This window comes from Ilyonectria robusta, assembly GCF_021365365.1.
Source record: "Ilyonectria robusta strain PMI_751 chromosome Unknown BGZ61scaffold_1, whole genome shotgun sequence".
In the NCBI taxonomy this organism is placed as follows: Eukaryota; Fungi; Ascomycota; class Sordariomycetes; order Hypocreales; family Nectriaceae; genus Ilyonectria; species Ilyonectria robusta.
The window spans coordinates 4,645,192-4,669,318 of NW_025764435.1; the positions used below are offsets into that span (position 1 = coordinate 4,645,192).

The window sequence follows — 24,127 nt, forward strand, 5'->3', positions numbered from 1 at the left end:
GGCATACGACTACACCCGTTGAGCCCACCAAGACTGGCGGATCTGGCGGTGGCACTACTTGCGCCGAAGCAACCACTTCCGACTGTGCCCCTGTCGCCAGCGCCGCCATTCCTTCTTGTGCCCAGGCATGCTTCACTTCTGCCGCACCCAGCGTGGGTTGCGATGTTGACGACTACGCCTGTCAGTGCGGAGACGAGGCACAAGCGAGTCTTTCCCAACTCCTGATTCCTTGCGTTGCTACCGCTTGTGACTCTGGCGAGCTGCCCGGTGTCATCACTGGAGCCAGCTCCGTTTGCGCTTGCGCTACTGCTCCTCCATCAGGCGGCGACTGCGGAGGATCTGGTGGTGGTGGCGGCGGAGAGCCAACGAAGACGAACACCCCCTCGTATCCCACTGGCGGTAGTGGAGGCGAGGGTTCAACTTGTGTTGCTGGACCTCTTACCTCTGCGGATTGCGGACCTATTGCTTCATCAGCTGTGCCATCGTGTGCCCATGCCTGCTTCTCTTCCGCAGCGCCAGGCGTTGGCTGCGGCGTGAATGACTATGCTTGTCAATGTCAAGCAGAGGCTCAAGCCAGCCTTTCTCAGCTTCTCATTCCCTGCGTAGCCACAGCTTGCGACTCTGGAGACTTACCTGCTGTGATTACCGGCGCAAGCTCTGTATGTGCCTGCGCTACTGCTCCTGCTTCGGGTGGAGAGGGAGATTGTGGAGGATCTGGTGGCGGCGGCGGCGGCGGCGGCGGAGAGCCAACAAAGACGGGAGACTCATCGAAGCCAACTGGCAGCGGAGAGGGCTCATCTTGTGTTGCTGGACCTCTCACATCTGCAGACTGCGCATCTGTCGCTTCATCAGCGGTCCCGTCTTGCGCTCGTGCTTGCTTCTCCTCTGCGGCTCCAGGCGTCGGATGCGATGTGGATGATTATGCTTGCCAATGTGAAGCAGATGCTCAGGCCAGCCTCTCTCAGCTCCTTGTGCCTTGCGTTGCCACTGCCTGCGACTCCGGGGATTTACCTGCAGTTATCACTGGAGCAAGTGCCGTTTGCGCCTGCGCGACTGCTCCGGCTGCTGGGGGCGATTGCGGAGGATCTGAGCCAACAAAGACAGGAGACTCCTCGAAGCCCACTGGCAGCGGAAATGAGGGCTCAACTTGTGTTGCCGGACCTCTCACGTCGGCAGACTGTGCACCTATTGCATCCTCAGCTGTTCCTTCGTGCGCCCACGCTTGTTTCTCCTCGGCGGCACCTGGTGTTGGCTGTGGTGTTGATGACTATGCTTGCCAGTGCGAGGAGAAGGCTCAAGCCAGCCTTTCTGAGCTACTCGTGCCATGTGTTGCTACAGCCTGCGACTCTGATCAACTAGCTGGTGTTATTGCCGGTGCTAGCTCTGTGTGTGCTTGTGCTACTGCTCCTGCTTCCGGCGGCAATGACTGTGGATCTGGCGGTAGCGGATCTGGAGGCAGCGGATCTGGCGGTAGTGATACCACTTGCGTTACTGTCACCAAGTCTGGAAGCGGTGGAGAGGTCACCAAGTCTACTTCATGCTACCGCGCACCGGGCGGCGGAACTCTGACGACGAAGTCCAGCCCAACGGCCAAGGGTGGTGAGAGTGGGACCGAATCCGAGGCGGCTTCGCCCTCTGAGACTGGGCCTGTGGTTGTCAAGGGAAGTGCCGCTCGCTTCGAGATGGGCATCGTTGCTGGAGTGTTCGGCGCCTTCTGGCTTGCTGCTGTCGCCTTGTAGATGCCGAGAGATGTTAGGAATGAATGCTTGGCCTTTACTTAATACTGTATATATATCTGTGTTTTTTTCTTTCCCGCTACATCCCGCGGGTGGTCGGCTTGAGCTGGACTAAATAAACCCGAAAAAACACAAGGAACTGCAGAGAGTCCCTGCGATTAATAAACCACTCCTTAAGTTAGCTTTAATGAATTAAAAGAGAAATCTAGTTGATTGGGATCATGTTGATTGCTGACCGGAAAATGTGTATGTCGACCAAAGCCACACCCATCATTAATCGATTGATATTGACCTGTAGCTGTGTTCTCATTCTTTCAGCCCAAAACCCTTGCTAATTAATATGGAAGGGCCATTCTAAGGCTGGTTCTTCGAGTATGGGGATGTGAGTACCCTCTAGAGTACATATACCAGCCGTGCTAGTCGTCCAGTTACCTGCTGGTGAGATATAAGCGCTTACGCTGCTACACTGTTTCAAGATCAGGCGACATCAGCGGCGGCTGGGTTTAACGGCTAATATCCATGGAAATAAGAAAACAGAGCATGATATGGATTAATAATGAATGATGCCGACACTTCAATGCCTTGTGCGGAGCGGAGATACGTGGCGTCTGGTGGGCGGAATTCCGACGCAACCGGGGTTGGCTAGGCTACATGATCCTTCGACGATAATGGCGGACTTTGGTTTTGTGGCTGAGGAGTAAGACGCGGGGCCGTCGCTCCATCCTTATAAGCCGCCGGAAGTCGGCGATTCTAGACCTTTGAGCTTCATCCATAATTGTCCCTCGCCAAGTCAGCATAGTACCGCAAAACCCAAGTCCAAATCGCCACCATGTCGTCGCTCTATCAGCAATTCGTCCCGGTGCTCATCAAGTACCTCAAGAACCTCGGGCTTATCCTTGAGAAGGCCGAGAAGTTCTGTGAGGAGAAGGGGATCAAGCCCGAGGACATGATTACGTATCGGCTCATCGCTGACATGCAAGGGTAAGAGAGAAGTAAAGACCCGATTGTCCGCAATAGTACTGACCACCAGCGATAGCCTGGCGTACCAAGTTCGGTCGTGCTCAAACACGTCCAAGTTCTCGGTGCATCGCCTCGGTGCACCCGACATCCCCGTCTTTGAGGACAATGAAGAGACGTTCGAGGAGCTTCAGTCTCGCATAAAGCGCACCGTTGAGATGCTGGAGAAGGTCGACCCAGAACTCATCAATAGCAAGTTGAATGAGGAATTCATCATGGAGACCAAGATGGGCAACTTTCGGTTCCAGTCGGGACAGCAATACATCTCCGAGTACATCATTCCCAACTTCCATTTCCATTTGAGTTCGGCGTACTGCATTTTGCGGACGCAGGGAGTGCCGATTGGGGCATTGGATTACCTCAACGATGTCTTTGTCAAGGTCTAGGCTGGACGGTCCGCGATGGAATAATGGGGCCGATGTGGTTGAATGGAGATGAGGGTATGCGGAACTGGAGGATATTCTTTAAAAGGGGCCGGGCTTTGTCCGTTCAACAATTTCCGCTTGGGGGACAAAACCTTCTCAGCGAAGCACTTGCACTGAATATACCCTCAATACTTGGCTTCTCGAAATCCCGACCTGATTTTTATTAATTAAAAATGGTGATCCACATAAACACGTTGGAAGATTCTCCGATATGGGCGGCGACACTCGCCCACGTCCAACGAGTCATCGACCGCCTCATCGCAAACAGCCCTATCTACACCCTCTTACTCTCCTCCATCAAACTCGTCGACGCCCAAAAAGGCACTGTCACCACGCGACTTGTCCTGGAGCCGAACCACGTGAACAGCAGAGGCACGCTCCACGGCGCAGTCTCGGCTACCATCATCGACTTCACCACCGGCCTCGCCATTGCGTCGTGGGATTTGCGGGAGACGACGGGGGCCAGTGTGGACATGCACATCAGCTATCTCAGCACGGCTAAAATTGGCGAAACCCTCGAGATTGTGTCGACGGCAGACAAAGTCGGAGGAAGCATGTCCTTTTCGACAATTCGCATCTCAAAGATCGCCGAGGATGGAACAAGCACGCTGGTCACTCTGGGACAGCACACTAAATATGGGAAGAACCCTGGGGCTGCTGCATCTCAACCGCCAACAGCATAGATGATGTCAAATGGAATAGACTACAACAAGACTGTCTCTTTGTGCTCTTAAATTTCTTAGCTTCACATGGGAAGATGGATAGAATACTACAAAGTCCTCCCAGTCGACGAAGTAATACCCCCATCTACCACAATCTTTTGACCAGTAATGTACCTTGCCTCATCGGAAACTAGGAACAAGGCCGAATTTGCAACATCCCATGCATCACCCATCTTGCCCATTGGCACTTGGTTATTTCTCGTCTCGCAAAACTGCTCATAACCACCCAGTAACGGGAACCGATCTGCCAAACTCTTGGTGTAAGGGGTGTCCATCAGCCCTGGCACGACTGTGTTGAGTCTCACGCCCTTTTTGGCGTAACTGACGGCGGTGGCCTTGACAAATTGCATGATGGCGGCCTTGGTAGTGTTGTATGCAATCTGTGGCTTTCCGATGTATCTCATGCCCGCGATGCTGGATACACACACAATGGAGCCTCCAGTGGCCTGCTTTTCCATGATTGGAAGGACGTGGTGACAGGCCAAATAGACGCTCTTCAGGTTGATGTCCATCTGCGAGTCCCAGACCTCCTCGGACATGGTTGCAGGGTCTCCCGGTTGAGACTGACCCACGTTGGTCAAGAGGATATCGATCCGGCCATGCTTAGCCATGCAGGCATCCACGAGGGCTTTCACAGACTCCGAGTTGGTGGCATCGGTCGCGACAATCTCGCATTGGCCACCTTCAGCCTCAATGGCTTCTCTGGTCTTCAAGGTTGAAGCGATGGTTCTGTTACCACCAAAGATGACAGCTCCTTGTCGGGCAAATAACACTGCGCATGCTGCTCCAATGCCCCATCCTTCAGTTCCTGTCTGCCCCAGTCCAATGACTAGGGCAACCTTTCCCTTCAAACTTAGCATTTTGAGTTGGAGTCAAGTTTTTCGAAATTATGAAATAAGCAAAAAGAATTCGGATTTTTGATGGAATTGTACTTACATGGGCATGACTTGGCTCTAGCTTGGCTTTGAGCACGTCTGTGATCGCATCGTTCCGGTCGAGTATCGGCATCACTAAGCCGTCGGAGTGGTTCCGTCGGGATTTTCTCCGTCGCGGACATTTCCCGTCTGCACGACATCGATCACGCCTTGCAACTTCAGTATGTAATACATAATTACTGATAGGGCAATTAAAGCCTGAGTCTTGGTGCCTGAGTCTTGGTGCATCATTCATCGTGCAGCATTTCTCTTGTACAACTGCGCTTGGCTTTGTATTAGTGAATCCAACATGGCAGAGACGCAAGATCAAGAACAGACTGTCAAAGTCAACATGGATTACGACCTCGACACTCCAATTACCTCCAAGGTCGGCCTTCGCCAAGGTCTCGCCTCTTATGGAGATCCCCACTTCTCTCTCTTCCTGCGCAAGGTATTCATCAAAGCGCTGGGATATAGCGAAGATGCTCTGTCGCGACCAATTATTGGCATCGTGAACACTTATTCTAGCTTCAATCCATGTCATGCCAACATTCCTCAGCTGATAGACGCCGTGAAACGCGGCGTTCAACTGAACGGCGGCCTAGCTATTGATTTCCCCACCATAAGCATCGCTGAGTCCTTCTCGTCGCCGACAAGCATGTATCTTCGAAACCTCATGAGCATGGATACGGAGGAGATGATTGGCGCTCAACCTTGTGACGCCGTGGTCCTCATTGGTGGTTAGTACACTGATCTCGACTGCGGATACGATACTGATGTCCTGTTCAGGTTGTGATAAGACCACTCCTGCCCAACTAATGGGAGGAATATCAGCGAACAAACCAATCCTACATCTTGTGACGGGCCCGATGATGCCCGGAAGCCACCGAGGTGTCAGAATTGGCGCTTGTACAGATTGTAGAAACAACTGGGCCAAGTACAGAGCCGGGGCTATCGACATTGAAGACATCTCTGCTATCAACGACGAGTTGGCGCCCACAGTAAGCACCCTTTCTGAGCAGCGCCTTCTACAGCCTAGAATCTAACTCGGATTGACAGAGTGGAACTTGTGGTGTGATGGGCACCGCGAGCACAATGGCGTGCATCCTTGTTGGACTTGGAATGATGCCCTTTGCTGGCGCCTCAGCACCAGCAGTCTCGTCATCCCGGCTCCGCATCGCAGAGGAAACAGGAAAGCATGCGGTGGCTGCCACCACGAATCTTGACAAGCTACGACCGCAAACAGTTTTGACCCGCGAGTCGTTCCTCAACGCAATTACGGTTCTCCAAGCGATAGGAGGCTCGACCAATGCGGTTGTGCATCTCATGGCTATCATCGGACGGCACCCAGAGGTTGCGGGCACCATCGACCTTGACACAGTTGACGAAATTGGTCGTAAAACGCCGCTGGTTGTCGACTTGAAGCCGAGCGGAGACAATTACATGACGGATTTCCACAATTCTGGTCAGTTATCCACTTCCATCACTCACAGTCAACATCCATTAACGCCCGTTTAGGCGGAATGCTTGCGCTCTTCCACGAGATCAAGCCTCTCCTATTCCTTGACGCCATGACGGTGATGGGGCTTACAATTGGCGAGGAAATGGCCCGGGCGTCTTATTCCGCTGTTCCACGAGAACTCAGTGTCATCCAGCCGTTCGACAAGCCTCTATACCCAGCGTCATCTTTGGTTGTGCTTCGGGGCAACTTGGCTCCGGGAGGCGCCGTGATGAAGGCGAGCGCGTCAAAGTACAGGCATCTCCTAAAGCACTCTGGGCCTGCTGTCGTGTTCTCCAACTCAGCAGACCTTGCAGATAGGGTAGACGACCCAAACTTGGATGTGACGCCTGACAGTGTCCTTGTGCTGCAGAATATCGGCCTGGTTGGTAATCCGGGAATGCCAGAGGCTGGATTGATTCCCATCCCGAGAAAGATTGCATCGCAAGGCGTGTTGGATATGCTCCGGTTGTCTGATGGCCGGATGAGCGGCACGGCGGGCGGAACAATCGGTCTTCACATTTCGCCCGAGGCAGCAGACCCAAAGTCAGTGCTTGGTATCATCAGGGACGGCGACATCATCACCTGCGACGTGGAGGCGCGGGTTCTTCGAGTCGCGCTCTCTGATGAGGAGATACAGGCGAGAATCAAGGAGAGAGCTCAGCAAGTCAAAGAAAAGAAGTTGCCGTGGGAGGCGAGGAAACGGATTAGAGGCTACCGGGGACTCTTCATGCGGAACGTCAATCAAGCTCAGAATGGGGGCGATTTCGACTTCTTGACCGCTGCAGGGCCTGATCAAGAGGATGAGTCTTAGGAACTGTATTAATTTACAATAGACTTAATTAAGCGCTTCTAAGCGGGAGGGTTAAGCAAAATTTGGGTAAATCGGGATGAGGTCCTGAAACAAGTCGCGCACGATTGTATCAACGTTGACAGATTCACTGGCTTCAAAATATTCGGCAAACGAATCGTTGATCTGGAAATCGTCAAAGGGATTTTGCATGAAGCCAGCCATATTCCCGTTGTCCATGTCGATCGTGGAGTCTCCGGTAAGTGGTATGGTGCTTCCTGGGACGAATGGCGTGCCTTGGGCATGTGCTGGGCTGATCATGTGTTGAGCATCGAGCTGTGGTCCTTGACGCTCAGTTTGATAGAAGTTTCTACCATTGTTCACGTCACGAAGCCAGCGGATTGTGGACCTCCCGAGTTTATCCAAGATGTCACGACTGCGCTTCGCTCCTGACCAGTGTTCACCAGTGGCGCTGAGCACGCTCAGAGCGATGCTGAGATCGCCCATGAGCACTTCCACTTCGGTCCGTCGGGCGATTTCAGGGACAACTTTGATGCAAAACAGCATGGTGATGGTGCTCAAAACCAGCGAATGAAACGTAATCCAACTGTGCACCAGCAAGTTTGTCCTGTACAGGGTGTCGAAGAGCCTGAGACTTTCGCAAGCACTCTTGTGGCACTGGGTTAAAGCTTCAGGTGAAGGTTTGGGTATAGCAGGACTCGGCCGTAGTAGCAGCATCCTCAAGCCATGGTATCGCATTTGACACGTCATCCTGAGATATTGCTCAGATGGTGCCTCATCCATGGAGCCTGGTATTTGCTCTGCCCATTTGTCCAGCTGGCTTAGCATTGAAGACTGCCAGCTGTTGATGTCTATTACTGGTGGGTATGCGTAACTCGGCACGCCTCTATTGATGCTGTTGGCGACGTATTTGATCTCCGAGTTGAGTCTGGCCGCTCGAAATAGGTGGACTGCGTATTGCATCTGCTTGGATCCGGTCTGCAAAGGTAACTGAGAAGTCTTATCAGTAACTAAATCAAGGTCGCTAAGTCCTTCCGGCATCTGTTCATGTTAGATCGATACTAGTTCCAGCTTATCAGGATGCGTGCTTACTCGAAGTTCGCATGCTTCGTCTCGAATTCCAATAGGCCGTCCCATCATGGTAGCAAGGACGCGGTCAAACGTCAAGATGACCCAGAATATCCTCGTCCTCATCTCTTGCTCTAGCAAGGATATACCGGCACGAGTATTGATATTTCGTTGCAGTCCAAGATCGAGAAGTGCAGCAAGGCAGTGGTAGTTCAAATACCATACATTGAGGCGGACATAAGGGTTGTGAATGGTAAAGATTAGGAGCAAGAGCAGACACTGGACGCCCTGCAGGGAGTTTTCGAGGTTGAGGTTGGTGAAGTATTTTAACGCAGAGAGACAATACGATTCTCCCGGGATACGGGCCTTGAGACGCGCAGAGAGAATCATGGCACCAATGGCCAAGACCATAAACACTTGGAAGCCCACAATGGGCTCTATGTCGTCTTGGGCATATGCTTGCTCCAGTATTTTCAGAAACGTCGGCTCATGTAATATGGGGTACTGTGGATGTATCACATTAAAGTAAGCGTCGCATAACTGCTTCGCCATGTCTCTCGCCGGCAGAGGGAGAGGAGCCTGGATAGCTTCGACCAGCTGTGTCGGAAAAGGGCCGTCGCGACTGGGTCTCCCAGCCCTTTCATCCAGCCCGGAAACCGAATCGAGCATGATTCGAGCTAGGAAGTAACCGCTCGAGGGTCCGATGTAGCGCGGGTCCTGGTTTGTCACCAGAGACACCAAGCCGATTTCGTGAGTGAGGGCATTGGCAGCTTCACCAGCCTGTGGCCCAGGTCCCGATCTCATGGGTTGACGAGGAGTTTCGGCCAATGCCGTACTCATCACCGTGGGAGGCTCTTGTGTTGGAGTGGCTGTGGGGGATCGAGGCTGCAGGTTTATGCTGTCGTCCACAGTCTCATCGAACTGATCTTCCGTCTCATCTCCTGGTGGAAGCTCTTGTGTTAGATCCACATCGGGACATCTTGACCGAACAATGGACTCTAGCCAGGATATTCGCCGCTTCAAGTTCACAATGTACCTAGATTGACGGTTAACACCATTCTCGGACGGATAGACAAGGACCCGACGCGTACGCCCTGGGGAGGTCTCGCAGACGGGCACTTTCTCCGTCTGCACATGTCGCGCCAGCATTCCGACAGTTCTTGCACGCCGGAAGCTCTCCGTCACACTTAGACCAGGTCAGCGATGTCCAATTCGAAGTACAATGGGCAAATCCCGACGGGCAGGGCCATACTCGGATTTTCCGCCGCTGGCAACGAAGACAGGCCAGCCGCAGTCTCGGATTCCTCCGCCCCTGCTGGGCCTGTCCCGGGCGGGCTCGTGGCCCGTTGCCACTGTCATTATCGGCCATTCTCTGTGACAGGGACACGCGATTGCACTCCGTATCAAGGCATCCGGGGGCAAATGTGGAGGCGTGGAGTAGAGAAGTAGGTGTTGAAGTGGCAAAGTTCCGCGAGGCGGGGAGATGCCGCTCATAACAACGGGAGAACCCCGTGCGTCCAACACAGTGCGTGTTCCGCTCAGATCAACAAAAAAGACTGTCTAAATACGACGCTGGATGAATGAGATGAAGCCATTGTAGGCCAATGCCGATACTTCTGTATACCAGCCTCATTTCCGCAATTTTAATATATACTTCATCTTCGCTCTTTGTAATTAGTCCTCGACTGAGCCTCGCCTTTCCAATTGCTCAACTGTTCTCTATACCCCCCAGCATCCTCATCATGGCGGACACGCAAGAATCATCCGAGTCTCGACGAATCCACGTCGCCGCGTCAGAAGCACGGCGGCTGGTGGAAGACATCCTGAAGGGCAACGGTGTTCCGGCTGAGAACGCTGCCACCGTGGCTCGCTGTCTGGTCGCTGCCGACCTCCGCGGCGTCGACACTCACGGAATGAACCGAATCCCCTCGTACATGGAGCGCATTCGACAGGGCGTCCTCAACGCCGGCGCGCAGCCGACGGTGAACCAGGTTACCCCCGTCGTCGCCCAAGTTGACGGCCAGAATGGCTTTGGATTCGTCGCCGCTCACATGGGCATGGCCGCCGCTATCGAGTCTGCCCGGGTTTACGGCATTGGCATGGCCAGCATCAAGCACTCAAATCACTTTGGCATGAGCGCATGGCTAGTGCAGCAAGCCTTAGACGCGGACATGATGAGCCTCGTCTTTACCAATTCAAGCCCTGCATTGCCAGCTTGGGGTGGCCGCAGCAAGCTCATGGGTGTGTCGCCCATAGCTTGCGGCGCACCGGGCATAGCGCCGACGTCAGACTTCATCCTGGACATGGCTCCATCGGTTGCAGCCCGAGGGAAGATTTACAAGGCCAAGCGACGTGGGGAAAAGATCCCATTGGACTGGGCACTGGATGCGGAAGGACATCCGACGGACGACCCAGCTGCTGCACTCGACGGTGTCATGCTTCCCATGGGAGGACCGAAGGGTTCCGCCCTGTCCATCATGATGGATGTCTTCTCCGGCGTGTTATCCGGGTCGGCCTTTGCAGGGCACGTCACCAACCCGTACGATCCGTCGCGCCCTGCCGACGTTGGCCACTTCCTGATCGCCATCAAGCCGGACCTGTTTATGAGCCTGGAAGAGTTCCGCGAGCGCATGCAGTATCTGTATGAGCGGGTAGTTGGATCTGATAAGGCGGCTGGAGTGGAGCGCATTTATTTTCCGGGCGAGATGGAGCAGCTTGCGCAGGCGGAACGGGAGAAGACTGGAATTCCGCTCGTCCAGGCTGAGATTGACGCCCTGAACGAAGAAGCTAAGAAGGTGTCTGCCAAGGAATTTGTAACAATTAGTTCTTAGTATACTCGAATGCAGTTTAATGGTTTATCCTCGCTTCAAGTTGCCCTGTCTGTCTGCTCTCATGATCAACTCGTCCCCATGGCCTCACCTCGGGGAAATGCCCGCCCACCTCTCCACAAGAACCAATAATTGACCCATCGACTCATAGATCATGTGGATATGAATCCCATGTTTGATTAAATGGAGTCGTGGGCAAATTCCATCTTCCTTCGGAGGATGCCCGCGGACAAATCCCGACGTACGTCTTGTGACGGTAGTCGTACGCTTCGGCTTTTCTCCGATCCACCACACGCGACGTCTCACACCCACCCCGTCTTATTAAAGGTCCCGCGCCCCAAGAGAGTAGGCTATTGAAATTTCAAGCATACCGGAAAAAGCATTGAAAAGTTGCAATCATGACTGTCGTTCATATCGGTCAGTAATCCTCTCAGATTTTGCCCCGCTTCCTGAAACTCATCCATGTGGTAGTGTTGTTCAAGTTCAAGGAAGAGGTCGATGAGTCTCATAGGCAAACCTTTGCCAAGGAGCTCAAGACTCTCAAAGATTTGCCTTGTGTAAAAGACCAACGCCTCATAGTCGGAGGCCCGTCCATTACCGACCCCATTGCCCGGAGCAAGGGATTTCAAGTTGCTCTCTTGAGCTTTCACCCCGATGCGGCTGCGTTGGTCGAATACCAGGCCAGTAGCGAGCACCACCGGTAAGCGCATCGCTCACAATGTTTAACCAGATGCAAACGCTGACTGAGAAATAATAGGGTGACGAGCCAATACCTGTGGCCGTTTGCAGAAGATGTTACACGGTACGACTTTGAGGTGAATCAGGAGGACGAGTGCATGTTGAATTTTATGCCCATGAGCAACAAGTTGTAACAAGCGCTGAATCTGTATTTGGGAGCGAAGGAGTTAATTAGACCATACCCTACCATAGATCAATGCCCTGAGACTTTGCCCTTCTCTTGAGGATGGCCCCAGAATTCCCGCCTTTGCCGCCAGTCAAGTGCCGCGCTGTCGTTAGTTAACAATTGCTTTTCTCGACAGCTCAATCATTAGTCATGGATCAACGATAAGAACCACCCCGCTCTCGCCATACGTCGCATCATGGCATGTGAGGCGGCCGGCGGCGCGGCGGCCAACCCTCGATCCGATTAACGAGCAGATTTCTACGTGCCCGCCGCCGCATCTCCTCCCGCGTTTCCTCTTTCACTGACTCCGAGCGCGAGCTAGGCGGCGCCTTGCATGGAAATAGCTTAGTAGCGGCGGGAGTGGGCGGGGTTGAGGCAGATCTTCACAATATTATATACCGGCGCATCATCAAAACCTTGTCTTGTGGATGGTTGCTCCTGTTCTGGTTCGTCGTAGTACAGCGAGTCTTTCTCGGGTATTTATTGCTGCTGTTTCGTTGTTGCTGAGATCCCGAGTGAGTCGTTTCTGAACAAGGCCACCACAGACTCACCTCTGCGTCGCCCATCATGGCGCGCTTCAACCTCCCCGGGCGGCTGCAGGCCATCACCAAGCCCAAGTTCCTCCGGGGCATTCCAACGAACAGCCTCGTCATGATCATGCTCCTCATTGCCGTCAACGCTCTGGTCTGGTCTGTCGCCGCCGTGGTCCTTCGCTTCCACCCCGCTCTCATCTCGCCCGCCGCCTTGTCGTACGTTCTCGGCATGCGCCATGCCCTTGACGCGGATCACATCTCCGCCATCGACCTGATGACACGGCGGCTCATTGCCTCTGGACAGAGACCCGCTACCGTGGGCACCTTTTTCTCCCTCGGGCACAGCACCATTGTCATTATTACCTGCATTGTCGTCGCGGCCACCAGCGGTGCGCTCAGAGACCGATTCGACAATTTCAGTCATATTGGAAATATCATAGGAACCAGTGTCAGCGCCGCATTTCTAATAATTCTATGCCTGGGCAACGGCTGGGTTCTGTACAAGCTTGTTCAGCGCCTAAAAGTGGTTCTAGCAGAGCGCCAACGTCAGCAGGAAACGGGCGAGGATGCTGATGTGCAGGATCAATTCGCCCTTGAGGGTGCAGGGTTTCTGTCGCGAGTCTTCAAGAGACTATTCCGGATCATCGACCGGCCGTGGAAGATGTATCCCCTTGGCGTCGTTTTTGGACTTGGATTTGATACAAGCTCCGAAATTGCTATTCTCGGAATTGCCAGTATCCAGGCTGTACAGGGCACAAGCATTTGGCTGATCTTGATCTTCCCAATTTTGTTCACAGGTAAGTTAGTTCCAACCCATTCCGCAGCCATTCTAACTAGATGTAGCTGGAATGTGTCTTCTCGACACCACTGATGGCGCCTTGATGATGGCCTTGTACACATCCAAAGTCTTTTCTCGAGATACGGTGGCCATCCTCTACTATTCCATTGTGTTAACGGGAATCACCGTCTTCGTGTCCGCCTTTATTGGCATCATCCAAGTTTTGTCGCTCATTCAAAACGTGGCAGATCCCGAAGGCAGCTTTTGGGACGGCGTTTCGGCGATCGGCGACCATTTTGACATCATCGGTGGCAGCATTTGCGGCGTTTTCGTTGTGGTTGGCCTGGGATCTGTTATCATCTATAAGCCGTGGAGAAGACGCGTCGAGAGAAGAAATCGAGCGTTGGCATCAGCGGCTGATGAAGGTCTTGAAGATGACTTGGGCCCTGCCTCTCCACCTCCCTCGGACGAAACTCCTCGAAGGATCGATACATGAGGTTGGGACAATTGGCTTTGTTGATTTCTACCAAGTTGAGCCTCGAGTACCCAATACTGTAGTCCTCGCCCGCCCATTTCACTTCACAACTTGGCCAGAACTACTTCCTCTAGGCTACCCTAGGTGCCTACCAGTTTGTTTCAAACTGCTTCAACATGTGACAGAAGTTTTCTCGTTTGCAGTGGCCGCACTGTCTTCTCCGGAGCGGCTCTCCAGCCTTCCGCACAAACGGAGGCGATATGCCCAGCCTGTGATGCGCTCCGATCACCTCATCTAGGTCGCCTGGTAGTGGGTTATCTCGGTCTAGAAATCTTTCACAGCGTGGGCAAAGCCAAAGTCCGTCCTCTTTGTATTCCTCACGTTTCCATGGCCGTGTCCATTGGGAAGCGCCGTTCTGGCCAGAAGTAGTCGACTTCGGCGAGGAAGGAGGATTATTGGGATAGGGTTTCGCGCCTGCGGCCTCCTTGGGCCTGAATGGTGCTGAGATGTGTCTGTTGTCAAGGTTGGTTCGCCCTTGGTTCGTCACTCTGGTTGAACTCGGGGCGGTATCATGAGCACTTGGCTGTCGGCCCTGGGATAAAAATTAGCATTGCTCTGGTCTGTCTTCAGCTGTTTGAGCTGATCACCGTGAGTGGAGTTGATCGAAATCGATCCACTGGGTATATCGGGGGTTGAGGTTAAAACAACTGACTCTGCTCGTAGTTTCCGGAGAGGAGCCATCCAAGTTGCTAGTCCAAAGAATTTCGCCGCCCAACATATCGCCGTTGAACCAAGAATATCCTTCTCCCAGGGGAGGAACTGTATCGTTCACGTCCAGTGGAGGGGAATTGACAGGAAGTTCAGGCGATCTTGTGGGAGACGGGCCGAGCTGCGTATGTCTTGTTTGTCTTTCGTAGTAAAGGGTAGGTTGAATCGCATGATGCTGACCAACCTGTGAGGGAAGAAAAGTCAGGGACCAAACCTCATCGAAAAGATTTGCCGAAGTGTCATTAAGGTCTAAGAAAGTGTTTTCGCTGTACGAAGAACCACGGGAGCTTGTGGTTTTGCATCGCGTAAGCTCGGGTAGACTCTCATCATCTGAGGAGGTGTCCAAATCCATGGGCGTTGTGAACTCTGGTTCATCTAAGGTTTTGTCCTTGATCCCCGGGGCGGGATTAGAATCTCCACGGTTGATTGGTGGAAAGTAGTCCAAAGAAAGTTGGCCTTGGCCCATGGGAGGCGAAGCTTCGCCAACGGGGTCGTCGGAGCCAAACGCATCAGTACCCCAAAATACATCTCTCCCAAGCGGCGAATACACTATGGGGCTTGTCACTTCCGGGTGTCGTTGCATTATTGTCGAATAAACCGATCGTCGATCAGTGTCTCCTGGGGTGTACGCTCCGAGATTCGTCATATCTTGGGGGACTGTATCAGGGTCGGGTTCGCGAAGTGTATAGACATCGTCTTCTCCCCATTCGCTGTCGCGAATAGATGGGGATGGTGGAGGTGGAGACTGAGGAGGTACAAGACGGGGTTCCTAGCCACTTCGGGGCAGCGATGGCCTTTCAGTTGCATCTTGTTTGTTGTCGCTTTCGGAGCGCTTCGAGCGCTTCGAGCGTTTGCTAGACCTCATCTTTCGGGAGGGCGGAAATAACCGGATCGGAAAGCTGGATGGGAATAAACTAATCGAATGCTCTTTGTGTGAGGTGAGGTATCAATGAAAATAATACGGCGAATCACAATGAATCAATAATGTTGAGAAGCGATGATGTCCAAGTGACTGGTTGCCGGCGGTGTTTCAGTGTCGTGCGTGGGTTACGAGAACACCAGAGTCATCACGTGCACTGATGGTAACGATTCAGAATTATCAGAGGAAGGAACTCCGTGTTTGGAAAACTCTAAAGGGCAGGTGACAACTCGATCTCTCGTCAGTGAGTGTGAAATCGTCTCTGCAGTTTGCCGCATGTGGAATGGATATTCAGTTGCCAGCATTCCGCTACTAGTTGCCGCCTTCAGAAAGCGACAGGAATTTAGTATCGAAACCTCGCAGTTGGCCGTGATGCTGTGCTGCTGTTCCGGACCGGAGTAGCTTTTGCCCGCATTCGAGAGGGGAAGAGTCACGTCTTCCCTGCTCGAGAGATATAAGAAGTTCATCCTCCGGCACAACTCATCCGCGATAATTCTAGTCAAAACATTTGCAAGCCGCCGATTTCTGTATTCTCAACAACTACCAGCCACCTAGCGCAGCCCGCCAAACCCCGCTTCTCCAGTTACGCACCACTCCAGCACTTCAACATGTCAAAGGCGTCGAAAGTAGTTTCCGTCGAGCCACTCGTGAGTTTCGACAGTAACATTCAACATAACTTACTGACCGAGTTTCTAGGACAATGCCGATGCCAAATGGATAAATCTTGTCAAGTGAGACCTCTCCCCAACTCGCGCCGCTCATAAATGTCTCAACCGTGAACACGGCTAACGCACGTATCGCTAGGATAAAATACGAAGACGACCATGGAAAGCTCCGAGACTGGGAAGGAATGCGAAGAAAGAGCCGCCCGAAGAATAGCGTCGTTGACGCCGTCCAAGTTGTGGCCCTTCTGCAACGGCCGAGCGGTACCGAGGTGCTCCTGGAGAAGCAATTCCGCCCGCCCACTGAGAAGGTTTGTATCGAATTCCCAGCTGGACTGATGGATGAAGGCGAAACTCCCGAGGAGTGCGCCGTCCGTGAACTCAAGGAAGAGACGGGCTACGTTGGCGAGGTGATCCCTGACCGCATTGGAGTGCGACCAATCTTGATGAGTGGTAAGAAATCCTGTTGTCAGAGTTGCCGAACTATTATCTCTAACAGCGCTTCTTAGCTCCTGCTTCTTCTAGGTACCCTTCTTTTGCCCTTGTCTCTCTTTTCTTGGCTGACTTGTAGGACCGCAGCTCGACGACTTTCATGATCAACGTCAAGATTGATCCGGCGCGACCAGAGAACGAGAACCCTGTGACAGAGTTGGAAGACGGGGAGTTTATCGAATGTTTTTGGGTCCCTTTGAAGGATCTATACGAGGCCTGCAGAAAATTGCAGACCGAAGGATATGCGATAGACGGAAAGGTCGGTGCATTTGCTGAAGGTATTGAGGCCGCGAAGGTGTGGCAGTAGATTTATGTCTTCGCCGTGAGTATCATCAAGGTTGCCTTTGGCTCATAGCCCTTTGAGAGATCATGATATAAAGAAATAAGATATTTTTACCGACCCCATCTTCACAGCACACTACCATCGTGTGGAGAAATCTTGAACAGCGAGGGTAGTCCCGAGGGAGCACCCGCTGCTGGTCCAACCCAAACTCGATTCTGTTGATCTTGTTGCCTCAACCAAACAAACCCGATCGGTGACTCGAGTCTTAAAATCACAGACCTTCCGCACGGACGCAGTGTTCCTTACCTTAAGCGTGGTGACACAGAAAACTTAGAAGCAGCTAAGCGCTGAATTGCTGTCGGCCGTTGTGCAGTCAAAGTGCACCACGTATTGTTCGTAGAAGCACGCTAGATTGTCGGGCCTGGGACTAGCACTGCACCTCGTTTGGGTTGTGCAAAGGTTACACGAAAACATCGGGAACAGGGACTTGACATGTCTTGCATGGTAGCCAGTGTAATGAATCTCACGTTGGCCACTCGTGGTGATCAATTGGCCCCACGGTTCAGAATGAGGCCGTTGAAGCTCACATGCCCATGATGCGCCATGTTGTGGCATTCGGCCCGCCGGTCTGCTGGTCACGAGTTGCTAATGCGAGGACCAAGCCCCTCGGTCTGATGGGTTTCGGAATGCTGCATGCTGCAGAGGTCATCACCCAAGCCAGCCAATCTGCAGCAGGGCGGTTCATGGCGAATTTTAACGGGCAGAGGACATACTGCAGCTCGCCGAATTCGCGTGTTATAGTTAAGGTTACAATGACAGAATACTAGACCACGGAGCAATAGCCTCTGGCCTCAAAAGCGTGCTGCGGCTACTGAAGTAGGTGGCACCAATCACTCACCGAAGCGCCATGGCACCCACCCTCTTTGCGAAGAGTGAGCTTGGTGCTCTGCCTTGTCCACGATCCACGATGGTCTCAGAGCGGACAGCATCGAGTATTCACAGACATGTCAGAAAGGTAACGAGTCAGCTCCCACGTGCCCGAAAGGCCCGTTACAGTTGAGATCCCGTGGTTAGCGCATCCTAGGATACGGTAGTCGGGCTTGGTCAGCGTGGAAGCAACCCGAAGGCATGGAATTCTGATTGATCGAGTCATTGGGCGGCCTACGACGCAGTACTTTGAGGGCCTCGTCACGATGGAGGGCGAGGCGGCACCGCATTGGCGCCAAGCCATGCCGATCAGGGTCCGGCCGCCATCCCTCAGCCATCGCGGTCTCTCGTGCCCTCCTTTTCGGCTTTTGGCACTTTGAGCAACCTGTTCGGCCTTGAAAGTGTCGAGACGAGGCTCGTTTAGTGTCGGAAAACCGGTATTCGGGGACATGAGGCTCAAGGGAATGGGACTCGTCGCAGGCAACCGGGCTGATTCCAACGGTCTTGGATGCCTCGATGGAGGCGCGCGGGGTGCTTGGGGGGGGATGCGACTCGCCAATGCGTCCCTGGCACTTTGCCTTATTTTTTGCGACCCAAGGCGAGATCGTCGGAAGTACTGGGGACTTGTGAGGCTGAAGCCGTAAAGGAGGGTCACTAAGATGGCGAGTCGAGTCGAGTCGAAGCCCCACTGCCACTGCACTGCTCACGGGTGCGCCGATGTCGTCTCTTGCATGCCAGAAGAGGGAAGAGGCATTGCCCAGAAGGTGATTGCCCTGAGGCCTGGACCAACCCCGGGATCTGCATTGTTAAGGGGGAGATTCCTCGTCAAAGTCTCCAGGGTCTGGGCCGGAGCCTGTGCAGGTACCGTACAGTGCTTGCACCGTCTCTTCGGACCACCTCAGCCGATTGCAACCAGACCAACAGTTCTCGCAGCCCTGTAGCATCCCAGCATCCCAGCCTCTCGCGCTGTTGGTCACCCTGATCACTTGCAGTGAGGCCATTACCCTTGTTGAAACGATTTCAACCGATTACGGTCATCTTACCAACAGGCAGCCTCCCTGCCCCACGACCCCCCAGTTGCGGCAGCCTCGGACAATTCGTGGTGGACTGGCCAGCCGGTCGCTGCAGAACTGGGACTTGCTCTGGTAAGCAGGGCTGGGGAGATACCCACAGGGAGGGTCTAGGCGGAGACGATCCCCGCACTGTTCGCCTCGTCCGCTAAAATGTACCCTGAAGACCCCTAAAATCCAGAGGACCCACCCAGACCTCCCTTGGATCAGCCGGCGAATCGGAGCGGTTGGGAGGCGCTATCAAAGGGTTGGGAGAAGGTCACCGCGATAACGGGATGATGCTGTGGAAGAAAAATCTTCGGATGACATTTATTCTTTTGAGCTGCCAATCATCCAATGTACTGTGCTGGGGTACGTGCTTAATTGGCCATCCATTTTGCCATCCCAGCCCGTTTGCCATCCATTCGCCGTCCGTCCACCCCGATGGAAAGCCCCATCATATCCCACGGCGATGATCCCAGATTCGGCCCCCACAGCCCCAAGGACCGGCCTTTGGTTGCGGCTGAGTGGGCTCAATGGACTCAATGGTGCCTTGGAGCCTGCTATCCGTGGAGAAGTCTAGCCGCAATCCCATTTCAACCTACTAGGCTGACGGCAAAGAATCAAAAAACCGCATAGAATGGGCGCGGCTCCGGTAGGCATCTGGGCGCAACGGACTTCGGAGACGCCAACGGGTTGGGGCGTTGGGTCGCCCAGCCGGTGGCCATGCATGGATGATGGATGGGATGGCAATCACTCGCCAACCAACGGCAATGGCGTACACGCCGTACTCGCTCGAGGCGTACTACCGACGTACGGAGTAGTGCGTACATAATAACACTGTACAGATGCATGGTAACCCCGGGGGAAACTGATAGTTCCCCTGCATGCGTGGTCATCCCACCAGCTGCACAGTATCACCGCACAGCTGCGCCAGTTGACGGTCATCACGACAGTACATTGTCACATTGCTGTGCATGGTCACAATTATGGTACATTGTCACAACTACTGTACATATGTCAGTTCCCAGTCTCAGCCCGCCACTGCCTGTCTTACTTACTCCGTAGTAGCTTGCCTGTCTTAGCCTGCCAAGGGGAAAAAGACCCTTGTCTTGTCTTGTCTCACCCCGTTCTCCGCCATCCCCGGCCTGTCCACTTCGCCCGGCCCGCCTTGTGGCCCATGCCCCCCTCATGGTACCATTCTAGCCTTGCCGGGCCAAAGAAGTATCAGAGATGGCTTCAATGCGGTGAGGTGAGCCGCAACCTTGAGCGTGCTAACGCTGCCTCGCCTGCTCCATCCCGTGTGGCGGCGACTCAGGCAGCCCATTGACTATTGACTACCTATTGTTCGTATCTCCGTAGTCTGTCCCGGCCCTGCACCACCTTGCCTATATAACCATGGCCCCTCCGAGCTCGCACCGCCATTTCCCATGACTCTGTGACCGCCTCCGTCCTTTGACTGTTCTCGTTTCCCTCTCATTTCTATCTCGCTTCCATCTCGTTTCCATTCCCTTTTCGTTACACAGCATTGGTCTTGTCCTTCTACTTTTGCTGTATACTACCCCTCAGCGCGTCCCTTCGTCGTCTCTTATCTCGACCTTGGCGTCTCTGTCCACGCGACCCCCACCCAGTACCTAGCATTCTCCATCCTCCCCCAGATTTGTCACACCTCCTTCAGTTCTGCCTCTTCTCTCCAGACGAAGAATCACACCGCAATCATGCACGGCTACAGCTCATCCGAGGAGTCGGACGACCCGCGTCGGCCTCGTGCGCCGCCAGCAACGACGACCACTACACAGGATCAGAAGAAGCGCAAGAAGAAGAAGCTCCCCCCTCAAAAGTCCATCAATCGCATTTGGAAGAAGTTCTCCAAGCGCAAGTTCCAAACTGCACTCGCCGTCCTGCCGTTTGATCCCGTTCAACCCCCAGCCATCTCCAACCAGCCCAATGAGCTGCTATCGGCCGGATATACTCGAGCTGCCGAGGAATGTCGGCGCAAAGTTGAAAAGATTATCAAGGAGTGCAAGCGGGTGAATATGCGCTACCGAGACCCTGGTTGGGACCTTGTAAGTCTTCACAACCACCTTCTACCAGGAATTGAGCGCGGTAACTGACAATTTCCATAGGATTGGGATCTCAAGTACGAAAAGGGCTACTGCCTGAACAGCCTGGGCGGCCAGAAGTTTGAGATTGGACGAACCACCCTGTTGAGCGCAAAGGCCAATGTGCCCAAGGCTGTGAAGCGAGTGCACCAGATCTTCGAAAACCCCACCTTCATGAAAGTCGTCGATGGAGGCGATTTGAAGCAGGGCGGCTTGGGCGATTGCTGGATCATGTCCAGCATGACCGCCCTCGCGAGTGTTGAGGACGGCATCAAGCGCCTATGTGTTGCCCATAATACGAGTAAGCCCATCCTATCTGCTTTTGATACACCCTGCTAATCGGGCTTAGAAATCGGCATCTACGGATTCGTCTTTTACAGAGACGGCGAATGGGTCTACTCCATCATCGACGACAAGCTGTACCTCAAGTCTCCAACCTGGGACTCTCCTAGCATGCAGCGCGATCTGCTGCAGCAAATCGATCGCGAGGACGTAGAGAATGTGTACCGGAAAACCTATCAGACTGGTTCCAAGGCACTTTTCTTCGCTCAGTGCAAGGACCAGAACGAGACCTGGGTGCCTCTTCTCGAGAAGGCATACGCCAAGGCGCATGGCGACTATGCCAGCTTGTCTGGCGGCTGGATCGGAGAAGGCCTGGAGGATCTGTCTGGCGGTGTCACCACGGAACTTTTCACCTCTGATATCCTAGACACCGACGAGTTTTGGGAGAACGAGGTGTCACGTGTAAACGAGGAGTTCCTGTTCGGCGCCTCCACCGGCCTCCTCGAGTATGGCTATGGCGACCGCAATGGCATCTCAGAGGGCCACGCATACGTCATCATGGAAGCCAGGACACTCAAGAGCGGCCAGCGCCTTGTCAAGCTTAGAAACCCTTGGGGCAAGGTCCGCAAGGGTCTCTGGGAGGGCGCGTGGAGCGATGGCTCCAAGGAGTGGACAAGGGAGACGCAGGAGGAGCTTAACCACACATTCGGCAGCGACTCGGTCTTCTGGATCTCCTACGAAGACCTGATCCGCAAATACTCGCACTTTGATCGAACTCGCCTCTTCCGAGACCCCGACTGGAGATGCTGCCAGCGATGGATCGGCGTCGATGTTCCATGGAAGGCCGAGTATCACGAAAAGTTTCACATCAAGCTGACCAAGGACTCGCCTCTTGTCATGGTCCTCTCCCAGCTAGATAAACGATACTTCAAGGGTCTCCACGGACAGTACAGCTTCCGTCTTCATTTCCGCCTTCACTACCAGGAAAGTCCCGACGCTGAAGACTACATTGTGCGATCCCACGGCAACTACTTGATGGACAGATCCGTCTCGGTCGAGCTCCCAGACATGCCTGCCGGCAATTATGTCGTTTACCTCAAGGTAACAGGCGAGCGAGATTCGTCTCTCAAGTCCGTTGAGGAGGTGGTCAAGCGCGAGTGTTCGGAGCGGGTCGAGAACGAGAAGCTGGCTCAGGTCGGCTACGCCTACGACCTCGCCCACAGCAAGGCCTGGGACCACATGGACAAGGTCGTGAAGCTGCGCAACAAGAAGGAGCAGGAGAAGGCATCCGGCTGCCGTCAGAAGGAGCGTCGTAAGATGTGGGAGAAGAGGCACGCTAATCGCGAGGTCGCTAAGAAGCAGACTGAGAAGAACAAGGAGAAGAAACAGCGACGACGCGAGGTGTGGGAGGCTGCCCAGGACGCCAAGGAGAAGGCTGAGAAGGAAGCCCAGGCCAAAGCTGAGGCTGAAGCCGAAGCCAAAGCAGTGGAAGAGAAGACTGCTGAAGCAAAGGTATCCAATGACGAGATTTCCTCCGAGGAGAAGAAGTCGGATGTGAAGCTTGAGGCCGAGGACGACAAGACGACTGAGGAGAAGCCCTCCGAGAAGTCGGCCTCAGAAGACAACGAGACTCCTATCGTGGTCGACAAGGAGGATGGATCTGAGGAGAAGACCTCGGAGCAGCAGGCTGAGGATTCTGAAAAGTCAGACTCCAAGAACGTCGACGACTCCAATGCATCAGTGTCAACTAGCTCTCCCATGGACACTCCCAAGTCCCAGGATTCTTCCATCGATGTTTTGGCAGAGAAGAAGCAGGAGGTGCCACCTATCAGCGGACCTCCTCCTCCTCCGGCGCCGCCGGCAGCCACTGAAGTCGAGGAGAAGAACAAGCCGGCCGTTTCTCGTCCCGCGTATGATTCGGCGGGCGATTCCTCGGATTCACCGGTCGAAGACTGGGAAGAGCTCTACAGCAGCGACGACATGACTCGCAAGCCACGCATCACCCCTCAGGCAGCGCCGCCTCATCGTGACGACTACGACACGGAGGAGGAGAAGATGCCGGATCCGTGGAACGCCATCGGCATCATCGGCATCCGGGTCTACTCCAAGGACGAAAACCTTGAGCTTCGCACCGTTATGGAGGGCGGCGAGCTTCTCGAGGGCGGCATGGGCGAGAAGGGAGCTGCTGATCTGGACGATGCCCAGACAAATGCCGCGGGTGTGCGAGCCGAGGAGAAAGACGGCGCAGACACGGCGAAGATGGAGGGCGAGATCGCCTCGTACCCTCCGGTGATTCGAAAGGACGGCACCGAAATCGACGTCGACGTCGAAGGTCAGGAGAAGAACTCGGCCATCAAGAGCCTGCTCCACATCGACTCCATGGACTCAACGCGGATGAACACGCCCGAGCCAACACCACTGGAATCGGACAAGCAGCTCGAGCGGTCGTGAGTTAGACTCAAGACGGCCTGGATATTAGTCCGGGTATTTGCGATTAGCTAACCCCATTGTACACGAATTTCGAGGGGATATTATGATGACGGAATGAACTGGAAAGATTGCGTTTGCTTGCGACATTGGGGTGGTGTTTTATTACAGGGTGCTTCAGGATTTCTCAGCTCTTTACACAGGATCGCAGGCGAGACGACAGACACGATAAAATGCATGACGTACAGAGACGACCGATAGGATACAACTCAACCGATTTTTAATGAATTTTGCAACGTCTACAATATTGCGTAGTGATGTATTAAATGGATGAATAATTAAAACCAAGAGCCAAAACACACCGAAACGCCCAAAAACGCCTTGTCTCTTGGCCTGTCTCGCCTGTGTCGTCTGCTCCGAAAGTGGAGGCGGAGGCGCAGGCCGGCGAGACATGACGGCGAGCGCGACGCCGCCACCAGCAGGTCCACGTGCTATAACTACGCGCTA

General features: G+C 53.8%; 12 protein-coding genes across 12 annotated transcripts; 9 read left to right on the forward strand and 3 right to left on the reverse strand.

Annotated features, from left to right (window-relative positions):
• Positions 1 to 894: 894 nt before the first annotated feature.
• On the forward strand, positions 895 to 1,777 carry BGZ61DRAFT_439852 (uncharacterized protein). The gene has a single exon (XM_046244400.1). The coding sequence runs from the start codon at positions 910 to 912 to the stop codon at positions 1,357 to 1,359; it is 450 nt and encodes a 149-aa protein (XP_046113058.1). The 5' UTR covers positions 895 to 909; the 3' UTR covers positions 1,360 to 1,777.
• A 497-nt stretch (positions 1,778 to 2,274) lies between these two features.
• BGZ61DRAFT_439854 (uncharacterized protein) lies at positions 2,275 to 3,228 on the forward strand. Its single transcript, XM_046244401.1, has 2 exons — positions 2,275 to 2,717; positions 2,773 to 3,228. Exons 1-2 carry the CDS (start codon positions 2,566 to 2,568, stop codon positions 3,137 to 3,139), a joined length of 519 nt encoding a protein of 172 aa, XP_046113059.1. The 5' UTR covers positions 2,275 to 2,565; the 3' UTR covers positions 3,140 to 3,228.
• On the forward strand, positions 3,229 to 4,004 carry BGZ61DRAFT_439855 (HotDog domain-containing protein). Its single transcript, XM_046244402.1, has one exon. It carries the CDS (start codon positions 3,352 to 3,354, stop codon positions 3,859 to 3,861), a length of 510 nt encoding a protein of 169 aa, XP_046113060.1. The 5' UTR covers positions 3,229 to 3,351; the 3' UTR covers positions 3,862 to 4,004.
• On the reverse strand, positions 3,948 to 4,760 carry BGZ61DRAFT_489216 (uncharacterized protein; the record flags this gene model as incomplete). The annotated part of the gene is made up of 1 exon (XM_046250189.1): positions 3,948 to 4,760. The coding sequence occupies one exon, from the start codon at positions 4,758 to 4,760 to the stop codon at positions 3,948 to 3,950; it is 813 nt and encodes a 270-aa protein (XP_046113061.1).
• A 406-nt stretch (positions 4,761 to 5,166) lies between these two features.
• Positions 5,167 to 7,126, forward strand: BGZ61DRAFT_489217 (dihydroxy-acid/6-phosphogluconate dehydratase; the record flags this gene model as incomplete). Its single annotated transcript, XM_046250190.1, has 4 exons — positions 5,167 to 5,554; positions 5,604 to 5,815; positions 5,874 to 6,279; positions 6,333 to 7,126. The coding sequence occupies 4 exons, from the start codon at positions 5,167 to 5,169 to the stop codon at positions 7,124 to 7,126; spliced, it is 1,800 nt and encodes a 599-aa protein (XP_046113062.1).
• A 2-nt stretch (positions 7,127 to 7,128) lies between these two features.
• Positions 7,129 to 9,629, reverse strand: BGZ61DRAFT_409116 (fungal-specific transcription factor domain-containing protein). Its single transcript, XM_046243207.1, has 4 exons — positions 9,444 to 9,629; positions 9,283 to 9,377; positions 8,216 to 9,227; positions 7,129 to 8,164 (listed from the first exon to the last, which is right to left on the reverse strand). Exons 1-4 carry the CDS (start codon positions 9,558 to 9,560, stop codon positions 7,178 to 7,180), a joined length of 2,211 nt encoding a protein of 736 aa, XP_046113063.1. The 5' UTR covers positions 9,561 to 9,629; the 3' UTR covers positions 7,129 to 7,177.
• Positions 9,630 to 9,709: 80 nt separating this feature from the next.
• Positions 9,710 to 11,055, forward strand: BGZ61DRAFT_439858 (Malate/L-lactate dehydrogenase). The gene has a single exon (XM_046244403.1). It carries the CDS (start codon positions 9,796 to 9,798, stop codon positions 11,020 to 11,022), a length of 1,227 nt encoding a protein of 408 aa, XP_046113064.1. The 5' UTR covers positions 9,710 to 9,795; the 3' UTR covers positions 11,023 to 11,055.
• Positions 11,056 to 11,417: 362 nt separating this feature from the next.
• On the forward strand, positions 11,418 to 11,891 carry BGZ61DRAFT_526262 (stress responsive A/B barrel domain-containing protein; the record flags this gene model as incomplete). The annotated part of the gene is made up of 3 exons (XM_046252924.1): positions 11,418 to 11,436; positions 11,491 to 11,719; positions 11,777 to 11,891. 3 exons carry the CDS (start codon positions 11,418 to 11,420, stop codon positions 11,889 to 11,891), a joined length of 363 nt encoding a protein of 120 aa, XP_046113065.1.
• A 468-nt stretch (positions 11,892 to 12,359) lies between these two features.
• Positions 12,360 to 13,967, forward strand: BGZ61DRAFT_30141 (high-affinity nickel-transport protein-domain-containing protein). The gene is made up of 2 exons (XM_046238687.1): positions 12,360 to 13,253; positions 13,300 to 13,967. Exons 1-2 carry the CDS (start codon positions 12,491 to 12,493, stop codon positions 13,728 to 13,730), a joined length of 1,194 nt encoding a protein of 397 aa, XP_046113066.1. The 5' UTR covers positions 12,360 to 12,490; the 3' UTR covers positions 13,731 to 13,967.
• Positions 13,593 to 15,323, reverse strand: BGZ61DRAFT_30168 (uncharacterized protein). The gene is made up of 2 exons (XM_046238694.1): positions 14,422 to 15,323; positions 13,593 to 14,301 (listed from the first exon to the last, which is right to left on the reverse strand). Exons 1-2 carry the CDS (start codon positions 15,121 to 15,123, stop codon positions 13,858 to 13,860), a joined length of 1,146 nt encoding a protein of 381 aa, XP_046113067.1. The 5' UTR covers positions 15,124 to 15,323; the 3' UTR covers positions 13,593 to 13,857.
• Positions 15,324 to 16,004: 681 nt separating this feature from the next.
• On the forward strand, positions 16,005 to 16,857 carry BGZ61DRAFT_526264 (ADP-ribose pyrophosphatase; the record flags this gene model as incomplete). Its single annotated transcript, XM_046252925.1, has 5 exons — positions 16,005 to 16,043; positions 16,093 to 16,127; positions 16,201 to 16,511; positions 16,568 to 16,583; positions 16,638 to 16,857. The coding sequence occupies 5 exons, from the start codon at positions 16,005 to 16,007 to the stop codon at positions 16,855 to 16,857; spliced, it is 621 nt and encodes a 206-aa protein (XP_046113068.1).
• Positions 16,858 to 20,091: 3,234 nt separating this feature from the next.
• On the forward strand, positions 20,092 to 23,922 carry BGZ61DRAFT_439866 (uncharacterized protein). Its single transcript, XM_046244404.1, has 3 exons — positions 20,092 to 20,875; positions 20,936 to 21,212; positions 21,261 to 23,922. The coding sequence occupies exons 1-3, from the start codon at positions 20,528 to 20,530 to the stop codon at positions 23,642 to 23,644; spliced, it is 3,009 nt and encodes a 1,002-aa protein (XP_046113069.1). The 5' UTR covers positions 20,092 to 20,527; the 3' UTR covers positions 23,645 to 23,922.
• The last annotated feature ends 205 nt before the right edge of the window (positions 23,923 to 24,127 follow it).